This window comes from Nipponia nippon, unplaced genomic scaffold (assembly GCF_047370975.1).
Source record: "Nipponia nippon isolate SJK-2023a ecotype South Korea unplaced genomic scaffold, ASM4737097v1 scaffold_1, whole genome shotgun sequence".
NCBI classification, from domain to species: Eukaryota; Metazoa; Chordata; class Aves; order Pelecaniformes; family Threskiornithidae; genus Nipponia; species Nipponia nippon.
In genome coordinates this window covers 113129855-113150154 of record NW_028262290.1, presented here as the reverse complement: position 1 = coordinate 113150154, position 20300 = coordinate 113129855, and the positions used below count along the sequence as shown (strand labels likewise).

Here is a 20300-nt window from a genome sequence, read left to right as displayed (position 1 = left end):
ATCAGAGATTTCCTCAGTGTGTACTGGTAGGGAAAGGAGGAGGTAGGAGGAAGAATAGCATAGCATAGTTCAGTTGGAAGGGACCTACAGCGACCATCTAGTCCAACCGCCTGACCACTTCAAGGCTGACCAAAAGTTAAAGCGTGGTATTAAGGGCATTGTCCAAATGCCTCTTAAACACTGACAGACATGGGGCATTGACCACCTCTCCAGGAAGCCTGTTCCAGGGTTTGACCACCCTCTTGGTAAAGAAATGTTTCCTCATGTCAAGCCTGAACCTCCCCTGACACAGCTTGGAACTGATAATTAAATACCTCTACTGTGAGTCCCTTGAAATTTGTCCTTTTGTTGAGACATCACCCCATTATCTACAGCTATGAAACAGATAGTGACTTGGCAGTGTCACAGGAGTGTACAGGCAGCTGTCTGTATTCTGTTACTGGATGTTCAGTGTTTGAAGTCAATGCCTGAAGTCGTGAGCTTGATTGAGTAAAGCGTATGCTTCTTCCTCAGGACTTGACCCGGTGTCCCTGAGGAAAACAGATCGTTTCTGCTGACTCGCAAAGGACTTGAAATCAGGACTGTTACACTTTTAGGGTCCACCTGCACAAGGGGGCTACTTTCAGAGTGATATGACTTGATGTGTAACCGCATCATATTTGGTGACTATATATAAGGGCTATATCTGAGCGACAAGCCAGTATTTAAAAAACATAAGAGGTGCTGAACTGAGCCAGACTAAGACTAAGTCCAGTGGTCTTGTCTCAGGTGGTGGCCAGAAGTGCAGGGTGATCAGCTTATTTTTTAGCGCCTTGTGATGGGGGATGTTCCTCTTGGATTAGATGATCAAGCTCAGGGCCAGATATTTACCATTTTTCTGCTGGGAAGAGATAACTTTTCCAGGCTTAAAAAGAGTGGAGAGAAAAGGATACCAGTGTCTCAAGGAAAGTATTGAAGTAAGAAGGTTCTGCAGATTTTTGCTGAGATTTTATCCATATTCCAGTCTGCCCTAGTCAGACTGGGGTATCTGGGCAGCCTATGACAGCAATTGCTGTAATAGAGTAATACAGGGTGTAGAGTATACGTAACTTATAGAGTAATATAGGAAATGGCACAAATACTTGATTTTTGTTCTGCATCTTCGCTTCTAGATGGGGAGGATGGCCTCTCAGCTCTGTAGGAATGTACCGGGGTATTTGTACAGGAGAAGTATAACTAAAAAAGGCAAAGGGGTGCAGTGAGAGAGAGATAAATGTCCTTAGGCTCATCCAGTGGTGGCTGTACTTCCACTCAAGTGCCGTAACTTGAGGGGAGCATGATGAGCAATGGAGGAGTGGGTGAAGAAGCTCAAAGACAGAGGATTGCTGGTGGGCAAGGCTATGCCAGCTAGCACGTCTTGCTACCACATCTGATACCACTTTCATGCGTCTGGTCACTACGCTATTGTTTATATGATGTATTTTCTAATGGAAGTGAGCTGGAAGTCATGGTAGCCCACATGGGCAGAATCCTGTTCTAAAAATCCCACAGTTTATTATTTCCATCTATCTGTCTTAGATTCGCTGCACAGAAATACACGACTTAAACCAAGCTTTCCAGATGTATAGTTACCCTCAGGAGAAAGATGTGAGTGGGTTTGCTACAATGAGCAATCTTTTAGAGCTACCAGAAATCTCAGCTAAACGTAGAAAATCAGCTCAGACATTTCCAGGTTAAAAAAAAAAAAAAAAAGTCATATTTCAGAAGCCAGAAGTTAAGGGAGCTTCATCATCTTTCAGTGGAGAAGTTTTATATACCTATATAGTTCCTCTTCCATCATCTCCTGATTCACAGCTTTTCTGGTAGCCGTTTTCAGGCTCTTAGCAAGCAATTATGGGTCCATCACACGCTGTTTGTGACTGGGTGTGCCAGAGGCATATGTATGTGTGTATGACCAGGGAGGCAGAGGGGCTGTGCTCTTTGTACTCTGAAGACTGGCTTGGCAGAGGGAATGAGAGAAGCCTGGAGCTTGTGTGACCAGAGTCATTTGTTCTGTGAACTTGGAGAGCTGGGGGATATTCAGTCTACAGAACATATGTTAATAGTTTGTATCTTGGTTTTGAGGTTAGGAATATGTTTAACATGGGCCTTGGTGCAAGGAGAGTGGTTTTGGTCCAGGCAGTTGCTGGTGTTTGCTCCTGTTTTCCTTCATCTTCAAAACCCAGTTTCAGGGCCCCTCCAGCCTTTAGGTGCCAACAGGGCCAGAGTTTGCAAGTTCAATGTTTGTATCTCTGCCTCTAAATAAAATTTGGCTGAAGCTTAGTAGAGTATCAAATAGTTTAGCTGCTTTTCACACAGATATTTTGCACCTGTTTCTCTGTTACAATTCCCCTGGGTACACCTTGCCCTTCTGAAAGCATTTCTGTGGCTGTCGATGAGACGCAGAAGCTCTGAAATCTGTGCATGGAGTCAGAGTCCCTTCAGAGCGAGCCAGCGACTATCTTCAGTTGTCTAAGGCAACAAAGTGTTTTCCACTGCAGAAGCAGTTTTCCCATCACAGATGCAAGTAACCTACAGTGTAAGGATCCTTTCATAAGGAAAATGAATTATCAGTTGTGTACGGTGTTCCTCTCCCAGTTAATGAAGAAGGACAGTGTTTGGTGTACAGTGTTGTTGCCAGGCAAACAGCAGCAACAAAAATCCATTAGGAGTTATTTCAGGAAATGCCTGGTGGCGTATGCCTTGTGGTTATTTCTTGTAAGTGCAGACTGCTGTTTCCTGCCTTCCAGAAGTATTTTGAAACATAGCTCTTGTTTTGAATGTGTTTTGTGATCTTCAGGTTATATCCAAGAGACGCATATTGTGCCTTTTCCATCCATGTAATTGATTTATTACTTAATTGTAGTAACTAATTAGAATCTTAAGTCCAGAGAGACAGTCAAATCATCCAATATTTTTTATCAGCAAAAGGTTGCTGCATATTCTTGTAACTTTGTGACCTTACCGATTTGTTTTATAGGGTGTGTTTGTATCGCCTGTACTGTTGATGTTTATAGCATGAGCATTGCAAATCATATTAAGTTGCTGGCATTTGCTGTGTGGTACTGGGATTCAACACTCTAAAAAACTCTTTGGGTGACTGACTGTGGAGGGGCCTGAATAATCTCTGGCTCAGTAACGCGTGCACTGGCTGCACGGTTCCTGTGCTTGCAATTTATGTAGTGCTGGATAAAAACTCTCAGAAGCAGGATTTGCCTCGTTATGAGGCATTACTCGTATGGTCTGAGACTTTTCTGATCTCCTTATTGGACTCAAAATCCCCCAAGAATAGGTTTTCTTATGAGGAACCTTAGCTTCTAAATGGGTTAGAAAGCCACCAGGAAAGCCTTCCTTTGGTACTATTGTGCTTCAGATCCCTGTGTGGGATTGATCTTGTGTAGGATTTTTGTTAATGACTGCGACACAGAAAGAAGGAAAGTGCTGATAATTGCTGCTGACACAACACAAAGCGTTGCCAGTACAGGGGAGGATCCGAATATCTCACTGTGAGATCCACGGGACCTAGAGGATGGGGCTAACAACAAGGGCTGAAATTAAGTAGTATGGGGTGAAAGATCATGCAGATGAGGACGTAATAACAAAAACTTCTGCTATGAACTGAGAGTCTGTTAATTGTATGAGCGGGGTGTCGCAGCACACAACTAATGTGTGACCAGGCAAGAATAAGGCCTCTTAATGTTTGCATACAGTATCTGTGAGAAAATGAATTGACACTGAAGAGGTTCAATAAAGACGGGGAGGGGATATGAAGATACCTATTCTGTAAGGCAAAACTAGATGATCATGGTGTGTTTAGTCCACAAAATGATGGTAGAAGGGGGAAATTCAGTCTTTCTGTGCCCAAGTCAGAGGAGGATTAAGCACGAGAAAAAAGAGATACTTCAGCTTAAGCAGATTGCTGGTGCAAGAACAAATTGATATAAATTGACACAAATTAAATGATAGGTCATAACCGACACTGCAGTCAGGTTCTGGCAAAGTCTCATAAGATGGGTAAGCATAAAAAACAAGCTACTTTTAAGATGGAGCTTGATAAGTTTATAAAACATCTAATGGCATTATAGTCTTTGAGAGTAAAAACCGCTGAAGTTTCCAGAGATGATCTTACTTTGATTTCCCAGTAAAAAATAGACAGGCACAGTTATCTCAGGAGTCGCAGTAGTCTCTTTTATTCTCCTGAGTTTTAAAGGAAAAGATTGCCAGGAGATGATATATGAGGGCAATCCAAAGATTTTTTTTTACAGGAATGCTGTTCAAAATATGTGGTATTGAAGGGGAAAAGAAAAAGAAAAATCCCAGAGGAGAGTTTATTCAGCTTGTATGTTCAATGTAAATTTATCTACATATCTGTGTTCTCATCGTATCTAATGTACTTTTCCTCTTCCTAACACTGACAAATTTACTAGCAGTGTGAAATACATAGTTAAGCTCATCTGCCCTTTGGCTGATTAAAAAAAAAAGAAGTCTCCTTGAAAGAATGTGTTTACTGGTGGGTAAAAAATACCTGACTTTCTTTTTTCAGCCTCTCAGCTGCTTAATGGCAAAATACAGATGATGCGCTATTGTCTGTCAGTCTTAATGAGTCAACACTACGAAGTGGTACTTTTTTCTTTGCATTGTACTACAGGTTTGACAAAGGATCTTTGAAAGCTAAATTGGCTGAGGGGGCGTTCTGGTGAAATCGATACCTTCTGTAGAAAAAGGTGGCAAGCTATAGGAAATAGTTTAACAGGGCAGACATTAAAAAATGAAGCCTGCCCACGAAGTGGGCATGCAGTGAACTTGCATATGAGTGATCCATGTTAATCAAAGAACTGATCATGCCTATGAAGATATTTTTATAATTGCAGTGAGAGGCTCTTGAGATTTCCAGGCAGTTATGATATAACATAATACTTTTGAAATGGAAGAAATTTGGCTAGGCCTGGTATTTTTTTAACTACTTGGACAAGAGAGCACAGACAGACAGCATGTGAATATTTTGCTCTAACAGGGTGATTACAGGATGATGTCTTCTGCCTGTCAGGGATGTCTTTCTGAAGGAACAGAAGTTACTTACAAGCCACCTGCATGTTGCTATACCCTTCACCAAGATTTATTTGCTTCCAGGTTAGAATGGAAAATCACTTCAAATGTGCATGGTTTAGTATAAAAAAAACCCCAAACAATTAAAAATGGTGGGATGGAAATTGAAGGAGGGCCCACCCACTTAGGAGAATGAAGTAAATACCTGCAGTTTTCATGCTGATAGTATCATCTAATCAGAGATGAAAATCAGCCTAGACTTCAGTGTAGAAGGGTAGAGTGTGGCTGGAGAATAAGCATATCTGAAGAGACAGTGGTATAGGAAATCTTTGGAAATACCAGAAATCATCTTTGGTGTGGGTTGTGACTTGCGCTTTTAGAGATTCAGCTTCTTTCTCCGGCTTCATTAATTCATGCCTGCTTTCTCCCAAAAGCTTATTACTATTAATAAACTTGAATAAATACAGGGTGGAGAAGATTTCAGGCCATCTGGAGAAAAAGTCTATTCTCATTTACATGTATCACATACATAGGTCTGTTAGTTCTTTGTGTCTCCAAAGACTCCTGTAAGGCAAACTGTAGGATATATACACAAAATTTCCACAGTAAAAACTGCGTCAAGTAAAATCTAAGATTTTCACACAAAGCAAATGTAGAAATGCTCTTTGCCTCTGAATCCTTCCCCTTTTGATTGCAGGGCTAAACAAACCTGAAATCTCACCTACACACAGACCTCATTGGTCCCAGGCAGTTCCCAGGCAGCAGCGAGCTTACTTGTACCAGAAATCTTGCTCGTAATGCAGGTTCAGCACCCCCAGCGCTTTCTGTCCTGCTCATTGCTTTGCTGTTCTACCTGCACCCTTGCTCCGTATGGCTGTATGCCAGATGGAAGGGCATTACTCTGTATATGACACCATCTGATGTTTGGAAAGCACTGACAACCAAAAACAAACCTATGCAGCCTGGAACTGGAAAATGCTTATTTTTGAGGGGGTTAACAACACCTGTTGTGTTGGGTGCTGTGAGTCTGGGAGCTGAGCTGCCCAAACACAGATGCTGGGTGGAGTGCTCCAAAACTCTTGTTGCAACATCCAGCTGGAGAGTGCACAAAGGTGAGACCTTGTGTGCACCTGAAGCCCCTGGTAACCAGGGAGTGCCATCTGCCACCAGAGGGAGGGAAATACTCTAAAGCGGATATTAGTGCAGTTAAAAGGCCCTGAGCAGGCTCTTTCATCATCGATCTAATAATTCTCTTGATGTTCCAACTTAGACATCAGTGCATGTTATGAATTTGCCTGGGCTGTGCTGCAATACAGAGAGATACCTAGGACCCCAGAAGGGACCAGTCCAGCAGGCGATCTCTCAGCCTATCCTGTGCAAGCCATCATCACGAAGTTAAAGACAAAGCCTGGCTGCTTGACCTTTACATATTGGTTATAGCAGTGTTTTCTGGCACGGTTTTTGATCTCACTGGGTCCAACTCTTTTGATCCCTGCCCCATGGAGGATGCTGCTGCTTCTCCTTCACCATGCCATCACTTCAAGCAGAGCCAGATTTGACTCTGAAACTATGAACTGCTCTGCACCTGCCTGACTTTGTGCAGTCACTCTGGTGTCTCTGCACACAATGCCCAGGGAGGGCTTATTTGGTTGGGGTTTGTGCTGCAGGTACCTGTGATGGACTCAAGACAAGGAAAGGCGTCTTGTAGGACCTGGGAGACCTCAGGGCCCCCGCTCTGGCAGGCCTGGTGAGTTCCCCAGGCTGATACGGAGGCACCAGTGTTTTAAGGGCACCATCTGCTGGCTAATGGGAGCAAAATGAGGCAGTGATTTGTTAAAGAGTCCCCCTGTTCACTACAATGAGTGCTGGAGCCACCTTAATCAACAGGTAAAGACTGGAGAGCAAGTAGGGAAAGCTGGGGTGGCACTGGATATGGGTCTTAAATAAAGCCAAACTTAAACTGACAGCCTTAAGACTTGTCAGAAGAATTAAATTTCATGAAAAGTCTTTCTGGCTTCAAAAAGTCTATTGTAGTTTCATTGACATTATCTTGCTAGGAACCTGTGAGTCTCAGTTCTGGTCATATTTTGCATCCTTTTGTGGGATTTTGTAGCTTGGTTGGTCTTGTCTCTAGAAAACAGCATTTTTAAAGAAAGCAAAGAATTGGCGAGGTTTCTGTGTGCACTTGTAATATGCTCTCCTCCCTATGTGCCCGTCAGTGCTGTTCCTCATGATTGTTCTAGGTACAAAAAATAAAAAGTCATGGGTGGTAATTCCTCTCCTTGATAACTCTCCTCTCTTTACAGCTGTAGTTTAATATTGTGAGAACCCCAAAGAGTCGTTTATGCTCTTGACTAACTGCATACTGACTGGGTCACAGCAATTTTGGGAGCTATGCCAGTATGAATCTGAGGCAGAAAAAAGCAGGATTTGTACAGGGTTGTTTTTATCCTAGGTGATGTCTATATGCAGTTCCAAATGTCAGAGGATTCCTTTGCACAGATCCTTAAATTTCATTTAATTTTCTATTAAATAATTCTCTGTGCTTCCAAATTGCTAGTGCATTTCCTTATATAGGTGGAATAATCTTACTTTTTTCTTACTGTACTCATTAATGCAAATGGGATAAATGATACTTTATGTAGGACTTGGAAAAAAGTCCAATATAAAATAGAATTTTGTCGTGGTTTAACCCCATCCGGAAACTAAGCACTACACAGCTGCTTGCTCACTCCCCCCCCGCTGGGATGAGGGAGAGAATTGGAAGGGTAAAAGTGAGAAAACTCCTGGGTTGAGATAAAGACAGTTTAATAGGTAAACCAAAAGCTGCACACGCAAACAAAGCAAAACAAGGAATTCATTCACTACTTCCCATGGGCAGGCAGTTGTGCAGCCATCTCTAGGAAAGCAGGGCTCCATCATGTGTAACGGTTACTTGAGAAGACAAACGCCATCACTCCTAATGTCCTCCCCCTTCCTCCTTCTTCCCCCAGCTTTATATTGCTGAGCACGACGCCATATGGTATGCAATATCCCTTTGGTCAGTTGGGGTCAGCTGTCCTGGCTGTGCCCCCTCCCAGCTTCTTGTGCACCCCCAGCCTCCTCGCTGGTGGGGTGGGGTGAGAAGCAGAAAAGGCCTTGACTCTGTGTAAGCACTGCTCAGCAGTACCGAAAACATCCCTGTTTATCAACACTGTTTTCAGGACAAATCCAAACCATAGCCCCATACTAGCTACTATGAAGAAAATTAACTCTATCCCAGCCAAAACCAGCAAAAATTTGTAAGGATGACTACGATCATATATTGCTATGTACTATTAATGGCTAGTGCTTGAATGTTGGGTAATTACATGATTCAGTTATTATGTGGGACAAGACAATGTTTGCAGGTGCCTGTGGTGTGCCTTCCTGACTCTGAAAGCCAAACTGAACCAGACAGACAAAGATGCAAAGTAATATGTTTGGTGGCATTAAAAAAAGTGTTATATATCTATGTGTATATATTCAACTGCTGTTACTGTGAACAGTCTTCTCTCCCTTATATGCATGAGAATTGCTGTTATCATTAATCTTAATGATTTTTATTTCTCTCTGTTTTCTCCTTTCAGTTGCAAATGAGACAGGTGACAAAAATGCACGACCACTTTCACGATTTGCCCGTAAGTAGCTTTTTTTATTTTAACTGTTTGATTTCTATATCTACTGTAGAAATAACGACATTTAATAAGTCTTTTAATCTCATATTATGTCCACCCTGTTACTACAGCTCATTTACAGTACTAAACTGAGGAACCATAGTACTTAGCTGGAAAAGTCACTTAGAGAAATTCAGTCTCGTTGAACAGAGTTGATGCAAATTTAAAAGAATGGAAGGCTTTGTGGCCTTACTATTGTTTCAAGCATAAAAAATTATAACATTATAAGTGTCACAAAGCCAGCTGAAGTTGACTACAGTGGCTACAAAGAGATTTGGGTCAAGCCTTAGAAATAGCATACAAAAAATGTAACCAAACCTTACTGATAGCACCTCCATCACCTTTTGCTTCACACAGCAAGGTTAAGAACTAAAGGTATGGCTTGGGATTTGAAATAAGTGAGCCAAGTTTGAACAAAACAAAGGGATGCATCTGGTAATGTAGCACCAACTGACCATGACTTCGACCATATGAATTATTAAAACCACGTGACCAAATATGTAGGAATTAGGAGGAAGATAGGAAATCTTGTTCATAACGTATGCAGTTTCATGATGATTTGTGATCACTTAGCAGGGAAAAATCCCCTTCTCATCATTAAAAGGAGACATTTGCCATCATCATGGGTGGTACAGATCAAAACATCAAAAGAATTTACATCTGTGGTGCAGTATTTCACACAGTCACAGGATGGCACTCTGAGCATGCCATACCTCACATAGGTAGCTAAGGTGCATAATGTAAAAGGAACTGCTGTGGCTATGAAATCTGTTGCGTGTAATGACTTACAAGGTGATGGAGCAGATTGAACAGGACTGAGAGAAAATTGTACTGACGTTCCTTATTCCCGATTTAGGGCTTATTTTCCTTCACGTTGTAGACAGTAAAGCTTAAAAAAGGGGCTCTATTGATCAGTCCTGGCTGGTTCAACCCTGAAAATACATACGCCAAAGGAAATCACAGAGGAGAGAAATCTAAATGTAAACGCAAACATTTTCAAGTTCTTTATCACTCCACTTTTTGCCCGTTATGGTTCCTGAATACTAGGTACAGAGTTGGAAGATTCAGCCCAAGTACTGTTTATTCCTGGATGTTTGGGTTACGAGGATTTCATGCTGCAATACTGCCTGACAAGTAAGTCAGGCATAACGTCATGACATTTGGAACTGAGCTGGCATTTCAGTTCTGATTCTGACATTCATAAGAACTTAATTTTTGGTGAATGTGTATAGGGTGCAGGTCTGAGACCCAGCAATAACCTGGTTCTGTTGCTGCTTTAATCTTGGCTCTCAACCAGGCAGCCAAGCCTTGTTTGCAGAGTTAGGGGTGACTGGCTTTACATGGAAGAGAAGAGACTGGTGGAGGGCTATCAGCTGAATGAAAGCACAGGATACCCCCTTACAAGGCCTCATCATATGACCCAGTGCTGCATGGGATTAAGTGTGGAGGTGAGATCAAGGCCGCAGGCTATTTGGCAGTACCAGAAATGTAATGCAGAGAGGAACATTTAGATAAGCTTGGTTGGGAAATAGTCACAGAGGCATAATATAAGGTTGAAGGGAGATAATTCAAAGTGTAAACCAGACCTTCGCTGTCAGGAGTTAAATTTAGTGATCTGGGAGTCAGGTTGAGGATTTAGTGATCCAGCTAGCTTCTCATAGGGTATCATTAATGATGACTGTGTGGCCATGAGCAGTATAAGGTCACAACTCTGTGGGAATGGGAAGGAAAATTAGAATGGGAACTGTTTTATGGAAAGGAGGGAAATGTCTGAGGCATGTGCTGTGCTAACATGAATTAAATGGATGATGCCCAAATTTATGCTGAGAGTACTATAACCTACTCTACCATACCATGTTTCATTGAACAAACAGTGGAGTGCAGATCAAACATTCAAAAACATCCTGACTGAATGGCAGAAAAAGCTGCAGCATTTGAGGACAAGGTTTCAAGCAATAAATGAAGTCATGGAGGATTATCATTGTTATCCTTGTGTCTGAGTCATAAACCAGAGACTGGGATCTTCTTGGATCGTGCCTTTCACATTCACTCGAATGATTAATTCAAAGGCAATTACTAAATTCACAACAGAGAACAGGATTTCTATTGCTCTGTAGCAGCTGCCCATTTGAGGTCAACAGTAAAACCTTCAGAGATTTCAGTGGGATCACAGTTGGGCTGTTATTGAACATTTAACAAACCATACCCATTTTGGCTGACCTTATTTACCGGATCTAACTTTCTGTGCATGCAACCAAACACAAGATAACCTACAGAAACCCAGATGAGCCTTGTCCATCCTGACTGTTGTCCACAGATCTCTGGAGCATGTAGCTGTTTTCCCCTTTAGTTCAGGAACAAAGAAGAGGGAAAGGCTGCGGGTGTTGTTAAGTGAGGCAACGGGAATGATAGTTGTGTGGTTATCGGTGATCCAGGTAGCCAGACTTCCAGTGTAACAATATTTTCAGGCTATATTAAAGTATTCAAACACCCACCTGCAGATTCTTTAAGCAGAGTTCTGCTTTTTAAATTGTAACACCTAAATCTAGTTTGATTTTGGCTCTAGATCTGCTATAATCATCTTTGACGGGGTACAATAACATGAGGGAGAAGCATTTCTGCAAATGTTTACACTTACAAGGATTTGAAATTAAAATTAAGTGTTATTCATTCCAATGCTAGGGCTACCCAATCTCCTGTACTCTTAAATGTGAAGTTCCAGTCAATTTAAGAGACTTTGAATTTAAGAAGCTACTACTCTCTTTAGGAGCAGTTAATGTACCTGGTATCTCACTATGTCATCTTGCTACAAGTACCACTGTGCCATCAGTCTTTGAGCAGTTGTGGCTGTGGGAATTTAAGTTCATCAGGCTTTCAGTATTTCAGGCAGCTGGAAGTTCCTGGCTGGCTCTGTTTAGGCAGGCTTGTTAAATAAAAAAATCATTTGCCAAATGCCCTTCACCTGAGCATAGCTGTGGGCAGGTGGAACACTGATTAGGACAGGTGGGTGTTTCATTGCTGTAGTGAAGTTGGTTAATTCATGTCAGTTGGCTGATTTGCTGCTGTTGATCTTCAGAAGAGCCAAGTAGATCTGGGTCTACAGTCTAGATATAATCATAGGGGACAGCTGCATAGGATGGATATCCAGGCTGGAGGAAAAGGTAGAGGTGTATGTGTAGGGAACACAGAGAAAACAACTATACATACTGAAACAAGTACTTGGGGTTTTTTTTGCACTGTTCTTGTTTAAAAAAAAAAAAAAAGGTTTGATTTGAGTGATTATATGGTTTTCAGTGGCAGTTAGTTAACCTGTCACTGTTGGCTTTCAGTGGTATTGCAAACAACAAGCTACTTGTAAGTGCAGAAAAAGGCTAATATGTCTTTTTCCTGGACTATGGAGTTGCCCTGCGCCTGACAAGCTGGAGGGCTTGTGGAATAAAAGAAAGGGTAGAGCTGAGGAAAGAGGGAGAAGATCGTGGTTTGGGAAGCTCAGCAGATTCCTTGGAGTCATTGCAGGGGAAAACCTCAAAATTATAAAAGTGGCTTCAGAGAGCCTCTTTTCCACAACATACGATTTTAATAGTGCACAGCTTCTCCTGCAAGTGTTGATGTCCTGCTCTCCTGTCTTAGTGTGCAGCATGTATGGCTGGATGGCAGCTTATATTTCTTCGTTGACCGTATCTTAACAGACCCTTAAAATTCTAGTTTCAACTGTGCTAAGTATGCTATAGTTTTGTGAAAGAAATGGTCCTCTCAACATACTATAAGGAGTCACAGTGGTTTTGGCTCTATCACAGGTGGTCTGTATGGTCAGATAATTTAAAACTCTTACATCCTTTATATTTCCCCTTACAGAATGGGAAAACAAATGCTTACATATTCAAGTAAAAGTAAGAAATTTTGGGAAATTTGCATGGTGGTCTAAAGAACAGAAACAGTGGTATTGCCATAACATTGTAAGTCCTTGAATAATAAAGATGTATGGATGTTGCTTTTATTTCTGCAGCTGTTGTGTAGACATTACTTTGGACTACCTGGTGTGAGGAGTAATTTTTCTAGCTATTATAGCACAGAACTTGGCACAGGACAACAAGGCTACTTCTATATCTGGGTAAATACGGTCCTTGCACCTTAAATAGCTGCTGACAATTAAGAGCAGAGAAGCCTACAAGTATGGAGCTTTCCTGATTAGCTGGGAAATACTCTGAAAATTACTTTGGAATGGGGAAGATAGATGAGGATTCTTGCTGATCTGTCTTTGAACCACTTAGGCTGTGTGAAAACAAGACACTGAAGACAACCAGCAAAATAAGGCTGCCATCACCTGTCTGTAGCAGCAGATATTGGTGCTTCTAACAGGGTAGCTTCTCATGATATATTCCCAGGAGACATGAGATAGCAGCTCTTCTATTTGGTTTCCTCGTATGTATTTAGTGTGTACTGCAACAAAAATTCAACCTTAATGCATATGTGTTAGGTCTACTCTTTGTTTCTTAATTGTCTCTGCTGGACAGTTAAGTCTGAATGTCAGGAAGATATTTGAAAATTTTACCTGTACAGTCTCTTATAAAATCAGTTGCTGACTTTAGACATTTGTCAGAATATTTTTTTTTTCATTTTGCATATTGATAAAAAGCCCATGGAGAATGACTAGCAGCAGAGTTGGTATGTCTTATTACTTTGGAATCCGGTAAGATTAATGCTTGCTGCACCTCTGTTGTGGGAAGTCTCTTAACTGAAATAATTAGTATTTCAGTACTTAACTGCTCTTCTTGGGATCTGCTAACTCACTCATGTATATTTATAATAATTGAAAGTTAGAATGTGACACAGGTGTTCAGTATGGGAGTATCACTGGGATTTTCAGAAGTGCCTAATTTATTCAGAAGCCATTTGGAAATTTTTGAAAATATGAAATGGATACTTAAACTTTATGAAATGGATACTTAAACTTTATGAAATGTAAGTCACATATTCTCTTCTCCAAAGGCGGGGAGGAGAGCTGACTGAAGGATGCTAATTGTACTTTGTCAGTGGAACTAGACTTACAGATGAGTATGGGTTCTCTGAATGACAAGCAAGAGACACCTGGTGACACTTGTAAAAAAATGTAAAAAGATCATCCATATAAATATTTTGGCATTTGAATGTCTACTGAGAAAAGTTGAAGTTTCGACAGAAATGTTTTCTGATACTAGTCCTTCAGTGATATCTTTAATGTGTAATTCAACCACTCTTAACTTTAGCCTGAGAAAGTCAACGATTAATACTGTATTGATTTGGTACTTTGGTTTTTGGTTAGTTCTTTGGCTTAAAATACAGCCACATCAATGCATGCTAAGCTATAATCTAAGTATAATGTGGAGAGGATGGTTTTTACTGAGATGTGGAAACTCCATGTTCTGTAATCAAATCCTTTTATGGGAAGCATTACAGTCTTGGATTTGGAATGACCTGAACATTAGTGCTTGTTTCCACTTGGAGTTTTATTTCAGGTGTTCAGGCTTAATCCCAAACTGTGGTGATGCAAAGGTAAAAAGATAACAAATCATCTGTGTTTTCCAGACTGCTGAGAGACTGGACGCTAGGCCTATGAATTTATTTTCCCTCGCACTGTCTGTTTTTACAGGGTCTAAATCACAAAACTGCTTGTGGAACACCATTATCGGTGGGCTGACCGGCAACCTCAAGGAAAGGCCAAAGCCAACCATTGTCAGTGACCCTAGACCTCCTGAAGAAATCTTAGCGGATGAACTACCACCAGTGGACAGTCCTGAGGCGTTGGTGAAAACATCTTTCAGGTCTGACGGATATGTGTTTACTTTGTTTATCCTTGAAAGGATATCTTTTTGAGATTAAGTCTGCAGTGTGGGTTTGGTGGGGGAATCGATACTGAAGGATTCAGCAATGCTGCGTATCTTTCTACTGAACAAGAGAGAAAAAAGAGGTCCATAAATAATACTGACTGGACTCGTCTTTCACTTCTCAGACCTCATTAGCCTTCTTAAAAGATTATGGACTAGACAGGTATAAATTCTGTAACTAATCAAAATGGTCAACAAAGACAGCTCATTATATGAAGGTGTCTTTGAAGGTTGGTATTCTTTCATTTGAAAGTGGTTTACTGATCAAGACTTGTGCTTTAGGTCAGATGATGGGCTTTATTGATGCAAGCGAGAGCAAGACCTTTTTCTGTTGATGTAATGTCTTGAGAACTGTCTAGCATTAATTTATTTTGTCAAGGAGAAGGATTCTGGCCAGGGGCTTGCAAGCGAGTGATTGCTGCGGTTGTAAAGTGTGTGATCTATCTATTGCTGGGTTTTCCTCTCTCTTATTTCATCATGTGGACATACAGTTGTCAGATGTTTCTTGGAGGCATGTTTTCTGAAAATAATTTTCTCAAAATGAGGTAAAATAGAGAAGCCGTGTGCATGCAGTGGATCTTTGACCAAAATGTGAGAATTGGTGTGCCCAGCAAAAGCGAAGTGAGTGGCAGGATTGATTTTTCCAAGTGTTTTTTGAGTTTTTTTTTCTATTGTTGAAAAATTATGCTCTACTTTTATATTAAACACACATGTGTGCAAGCATAAAGTTTTTTTTTGCTTTGGATAAATTTCTCTGAGTACAGTGATTTTGATTATACCTTAGTCTGTCAAACTTATTTCAGTCATCATATATTCATTATTTTGAAGGTACTTATTTAAGTCATTATATTAGGTAGTAATTTCAGATATCTTGTTTATACTGCTTGACATCTAAAAACATATTACCATAAAGTGAGTTTATGTCAGTCTATCTAAATAAATCCTGTAATTCCATAATGCATTTACATTCTTTAATATTTCCATTGCAATTATTCAGGACAAGTGTTTTAGGATCTGGATCCTCCTTTTATGATGACCCATGGTATTTAATGGCTTTTAAACACCTTGTCTGATATTTAAAGTCTGTAATTTCAAGAGATCTAACTCTTTTTCAGCTTTCACTTCTCATAACGAATTCTGGGTAGCAGCAATCCTTACGTTGCCATCATCAAGATAATTTCAACCATTTTATATGACAAAATAATGTCACAGTGTTTCAAATGGCGTGATTTGATTATGTAAGTAGGGGTGACTCTTGGAAGAAGTGAGCTTGTATACGCCATAATAAGGACTGCTGAGTTGGAAAATGTAATTTAGCAAAATAGTTTCGCTAATGTAGTTTAAATGGCTTTATAAACATTACAGAACCTTTGTTATTTCATCAGTATAGAAATTACTGTAAAATATGGCATTTTGGGGGGCTTTTATAGATGGAAATACAAACAAATTGTTGTTACAAAATAAATTGTAACTGTCTAGTTTTATAAAGAAAGGAAGACCCATATGTGTTTAAGAGCTACACAGAGGAGCGGAAGATAAGAGAGTACATTGCAATTACTGTCTAAAGACGTGAGAAAATAAAAACACTGGTGTTTTTATTCGTTTTGGGATCTTGTTGATATTATGGTGCAAACTGGGGCTTTGGAGGAAGTAGCATCTTTTGTACGATGGGTTGCATGTTTGATTCATCAGGGTCTTCTGTGGGTAATGATCTTCAAGTGCTTCCTTGACAGAGTTCGGCTGGTGTGTCTGGGTGCCAGCGATTGCCTGCCAAGCATAGGCTTTCCTTGTTTCTTGTTTACTAGACGCTAGTGGAAGATCTTGATACCCTCTTGCCTTCTGGGGAATGAAATGGGCTTTACAAGTTGTCTAGTCCAGCATGCCTTAATTAGGAATCTGGTGGCTGAATCTCAGGAGGTGTGTGGGGCAATGTGGGGCTTGTACAAACTGATTTTACAGAGAGAAGAACCAGGCCTTGTTTTCGAACGTGACTGTTACAAACCGTAAAATGCAGCGACTCCCTTACTACTTCTGATTCACTGCTGTTAAAGCAGTGTATGGCAATACTATCCCTTTCATGCATAGTTAAAAAGAAAATGTCTCTCCAGTGTCAAATGAGTCACACTTCCTTGTGATTGCCTATCTTTTTATGCGAATACATATAAGCAGCATGAAATCCCAGTTGCCACCTCTTGTATTAGATCTTGTTTTCTACTGTGCAGTACTTATTGTTCTGTAGCTTGGAAAATTAGGAAGAGATCTATATTTGATTTTATTCAGCTTCTAGATGTGAGCTTGAAATGCATTTAAACATAAAAGGAGGAATGTGATTATTTCAATCATTTCAATCATACCTTTCCTGCAGTAGTAATCCATCTTTAAGATGTAAAGCAAAAACCAAACGAAAACAACCCCCTCTCTACACCCAAATAAATATAGTGCATGATCTCTCCATAATTAAAGTATTCTGATTGTCTTGATTTTCTTACACAATTTTTTTTAGTATCTCTTTTCTGAAGATACCAAGAACAAGCTCAAGATTGGTCTAAGCAAGGTTGAATACCTTTCTAAAGAGAGAATTGGAAGAGTTTGTAGTATCTTCTTGTTTGCAGTATCGCACTGAGTGAGCAACTATAAGTAATTTTGTGTCTTGACTAGTTATACTACTGTAGTGCTTAAAATCCAGATTTTTAAAATCCATTCGCACTGGCATTTAGTCTATTTGTCTAGTAAAGGCAGGGGAGGCCTCAATTTGAGTTTACATTTGAAATACAGTGGAATAGAGAGAATGGCAGATTATCCCCCTTTTGATAAGGAAAAAAAATAATTAGATAGAAGTGATGAGCTTCTTGGCCCACACTTTAGGCAACAAATCTGCTATATCCGCTATCTTTCTTTGCATAAATAGGTAAGTTCACAATTACAGGAGCTGTGATCACGTTCTTTTTTAACAGCTGTGCACGTATCAGCATCCATGCACGTACAATCGTTGGCAGTGGCTGTGGATTGATGCTCAGGAATATTAGATGGTGGGCGTATGGCCTTGTCAGGGCTGTGTGATCTGGATGTTGGCTGGAGATGTCAGTAGTCGCAAACACTGAAGTCTGTTACTCAGAAACTCTCTTCCTAGATCTGCTTTTTGATCTGCTAGGTCCCTGTAATGAGCAGTGGTGCTATCAGTATTGGTGAGAATTAACAGTGGTAATTAATGAGCTCTTAAGGAGACTGTGTAATAAGTTTACAGCTTGCTTTAGCTTCCATGTGCTGCTCGCTGGCAGCACTACCCAAGCAGGCATTTTGATAATGCTGGGCTGGCACCTGCCAGGGGGAGCAGAGAAAGAAGAGACAGGTTTGGGTGCTGTTCTCCAAATACCACCTAGAAGTTTGTGGAAGCGCTTTATGTTGGAGGATACAAGAGAAAGTGCTGCATTTGTCTCCAGACTGCTGCCTGGAGTCAACCAAGTCACCAGGGTGGCACTGCTCCAGCTGAAAATTTGATGTGTCCAAGATGTCGTGATATCTCCCAGATTCATTTGTTTTTTTGATGTACGGGAGAGGTGGAGTGTTGTTTTGAGTCTGGAGACCTGAAACACTCTACTAGAGTATATGACGGTGCTTATGGGATGTAATGGCCATGCTGCATCTTGTGGCAGGAGAGATCCCATGGTACAAGGTGTCTGAGACATCCAGGGAAGAATGGAGATGCTCATCTGAGACAAAATGTTCAGTGCAATCTCCCATCCCGGTTCAGGGCCTGTGTGACAGCTAAAGTTGGTCTGGAATTGCTGAGTAGTCCAGCTGGCTCCATCTAGCACATGGGGGCTTGGGGCGGGAGTGTTTGCGAAGTGATAAATTGGCGTAGCAGGCAGCTGAACAGTCAGTAGATGAGGCAAAGACCCTCCATCCTGTACCAGAGAAGCCTTGCTGGATACCTGTGTAGCTATGCAGAACTAGGAAGTGATATATATTGTCTCTTACCAAGGCCACATGTCCTGGGAACCAGAAAGGCAGGTTCAGTTCCTTCAGGGTCAGAGTATTTTTACGCTCAAGGCTTGCACGGGTTCTTAATTTCTGTCACCTTTCAAAATATCTCCAGCTTTTAGCTTGAGGCTAGTAACATCCCTGCTTACCTTAATAGCTGCTTTTCCTACGTCAGCTGCAAAGTTTCTTTATCTTTCCAAGGAGAGTTTGCTTTGCTTTCCTTATCTGCTTCTGTTCTGCTTTGGGAGTCTTAAATCACACTGGCAGCTAATATTCTTGTATTTCTGGTTTGGTCATGGGTGATGTAAACTCTTGCTCATGCCAGCTACCAGCCACTTGGTCTACAGGACAGAGGTGATAGCTGTGTGGGAGAGCTGTGACCATGACTGCAGAAGAACAGTTGAGGGCTAGTCGTGGGGTAGAATAAAGCCTGTCCTCCCTCCCTCCTGGGTCTCTGTATTTGTTTATTGCCTTTTTTATTTGCATTTTCTTCTTGTTTTTTAAAAAAAACACACAAAAATGAGAGACGAGTCTCACTTGCCCTAACTTGTTAAAAAAAAAGACTGTGCAAAGCTGGAAATATGAAAAACAATTTCTCATTGGTTTTTATATCCATCTACAGCAGATCCAGGTCTCACTAAACACTAAAATGTAAGCAGTCTCTCTGAAAAACACCCTTCTAAACATCTTTCTCAATCCAGGCACTTTACTTGCATTAAACTTAAATTCATCTATGTTCTATTCAAACCTGTTGCTTATTCCTGTTATTTATTGATACTCATTAGGATGAATAAGACGTGAAAAGTGTTCTGTTCATTAAGGGAATGTCTCTCTTCTCTCTTCTTTTAATTGTGCCTCCCTTCTAGGTGCATGTTAAGCTTTGTGAGAGCTACACACTCATTTCTTGGTAGATTGAGATTTATGAGTCAGAGGGGGAATGATCAGAGGAGAAAGATTTATACCAGTTACTGTTCAAAGGCTGCATTCTCTCTTTCCGCGTATATCCACACGGGTCCAAGAGGAAGGTGTTTTTTCAGGCAGTTGAAAGAGAAATGGACTTCTCTCTCTCTCTCTTTTTTTTTTTTTTTTTTGATATTACAGTCTTCTTGTTCTTCATAGGATAGATGTATTATTGATGACAAGCAAAGCCAGCGATTCTGTCCCTGTAAATATCAGACACATCGAAAGACCCAAGCTGAGAAATTCAGATGGACTGTGGGTGTCCTAACAGAGCTGTGCCTCTGAAAGGCAGGGAACAAATTCGCTTCCTAAATGGGAGCGAGAGTTTGAGCTGAAGCTCCGTGGGTAAACAAAGTCCTGGTAGTAAAGAAGTCCTGCTTTGAGGGCTGACCAATGCCTGTCCTGGACCACACTTCGCTGCCTGATGTGCATCACCTGAATTTTGTACCATAATAAACTCTATTTGTTTTGCAGCTGTACAAGGCTTCTAGTTCTGTCGTTGTAAGCATACAGATCACCCCCAGTCCTTGACATGGACTACGCTAGTCTCTGCCACACAGAGGGTGGACGTATTCTTAAATCCGGACGTGGTATACCTATACAATCACATGAGTCTCAAATGTCTGTGTGGCACTCGTGGGTATACAAGGCTGTTCTGGGGGCCATGATTAATTGCTTGGCTTACTGAACTTGCCAGCCCAGTCTTACTTGCAGATTTACAGAAGAAACTGCATGT

The 20300-nt window shown here is 40.9% G+C and overlaps 1 protein-coding gene across 3 annotated transcripts in view; it reads left to right on the top strand.

The window, feature by feature from the left end:
- The window catches only part of PDE1C (phosphodiesterase 1C), a 352044-nt gene that overhangs the window by 36148 nt on the left and 295596 nt on the right, over window positions 1-20300 (top strand). For all 3 annotated transcript variants that reach the window (XM_087767398.1, XM_087767428.1, XM_087767450.1), the window contains exons 2-3: window positions 8673-8723; window positions 14389-14560. In XM_087767398.1, the coding sequence (XP_087623524.1) occupies window positions 8673-8723; window positions 14389-14560 (223 nt within the window). The remainder of the gene's footprint in view (window positions 1-8672; window positions 8724-14388; window positions 14561-20300) is intronic.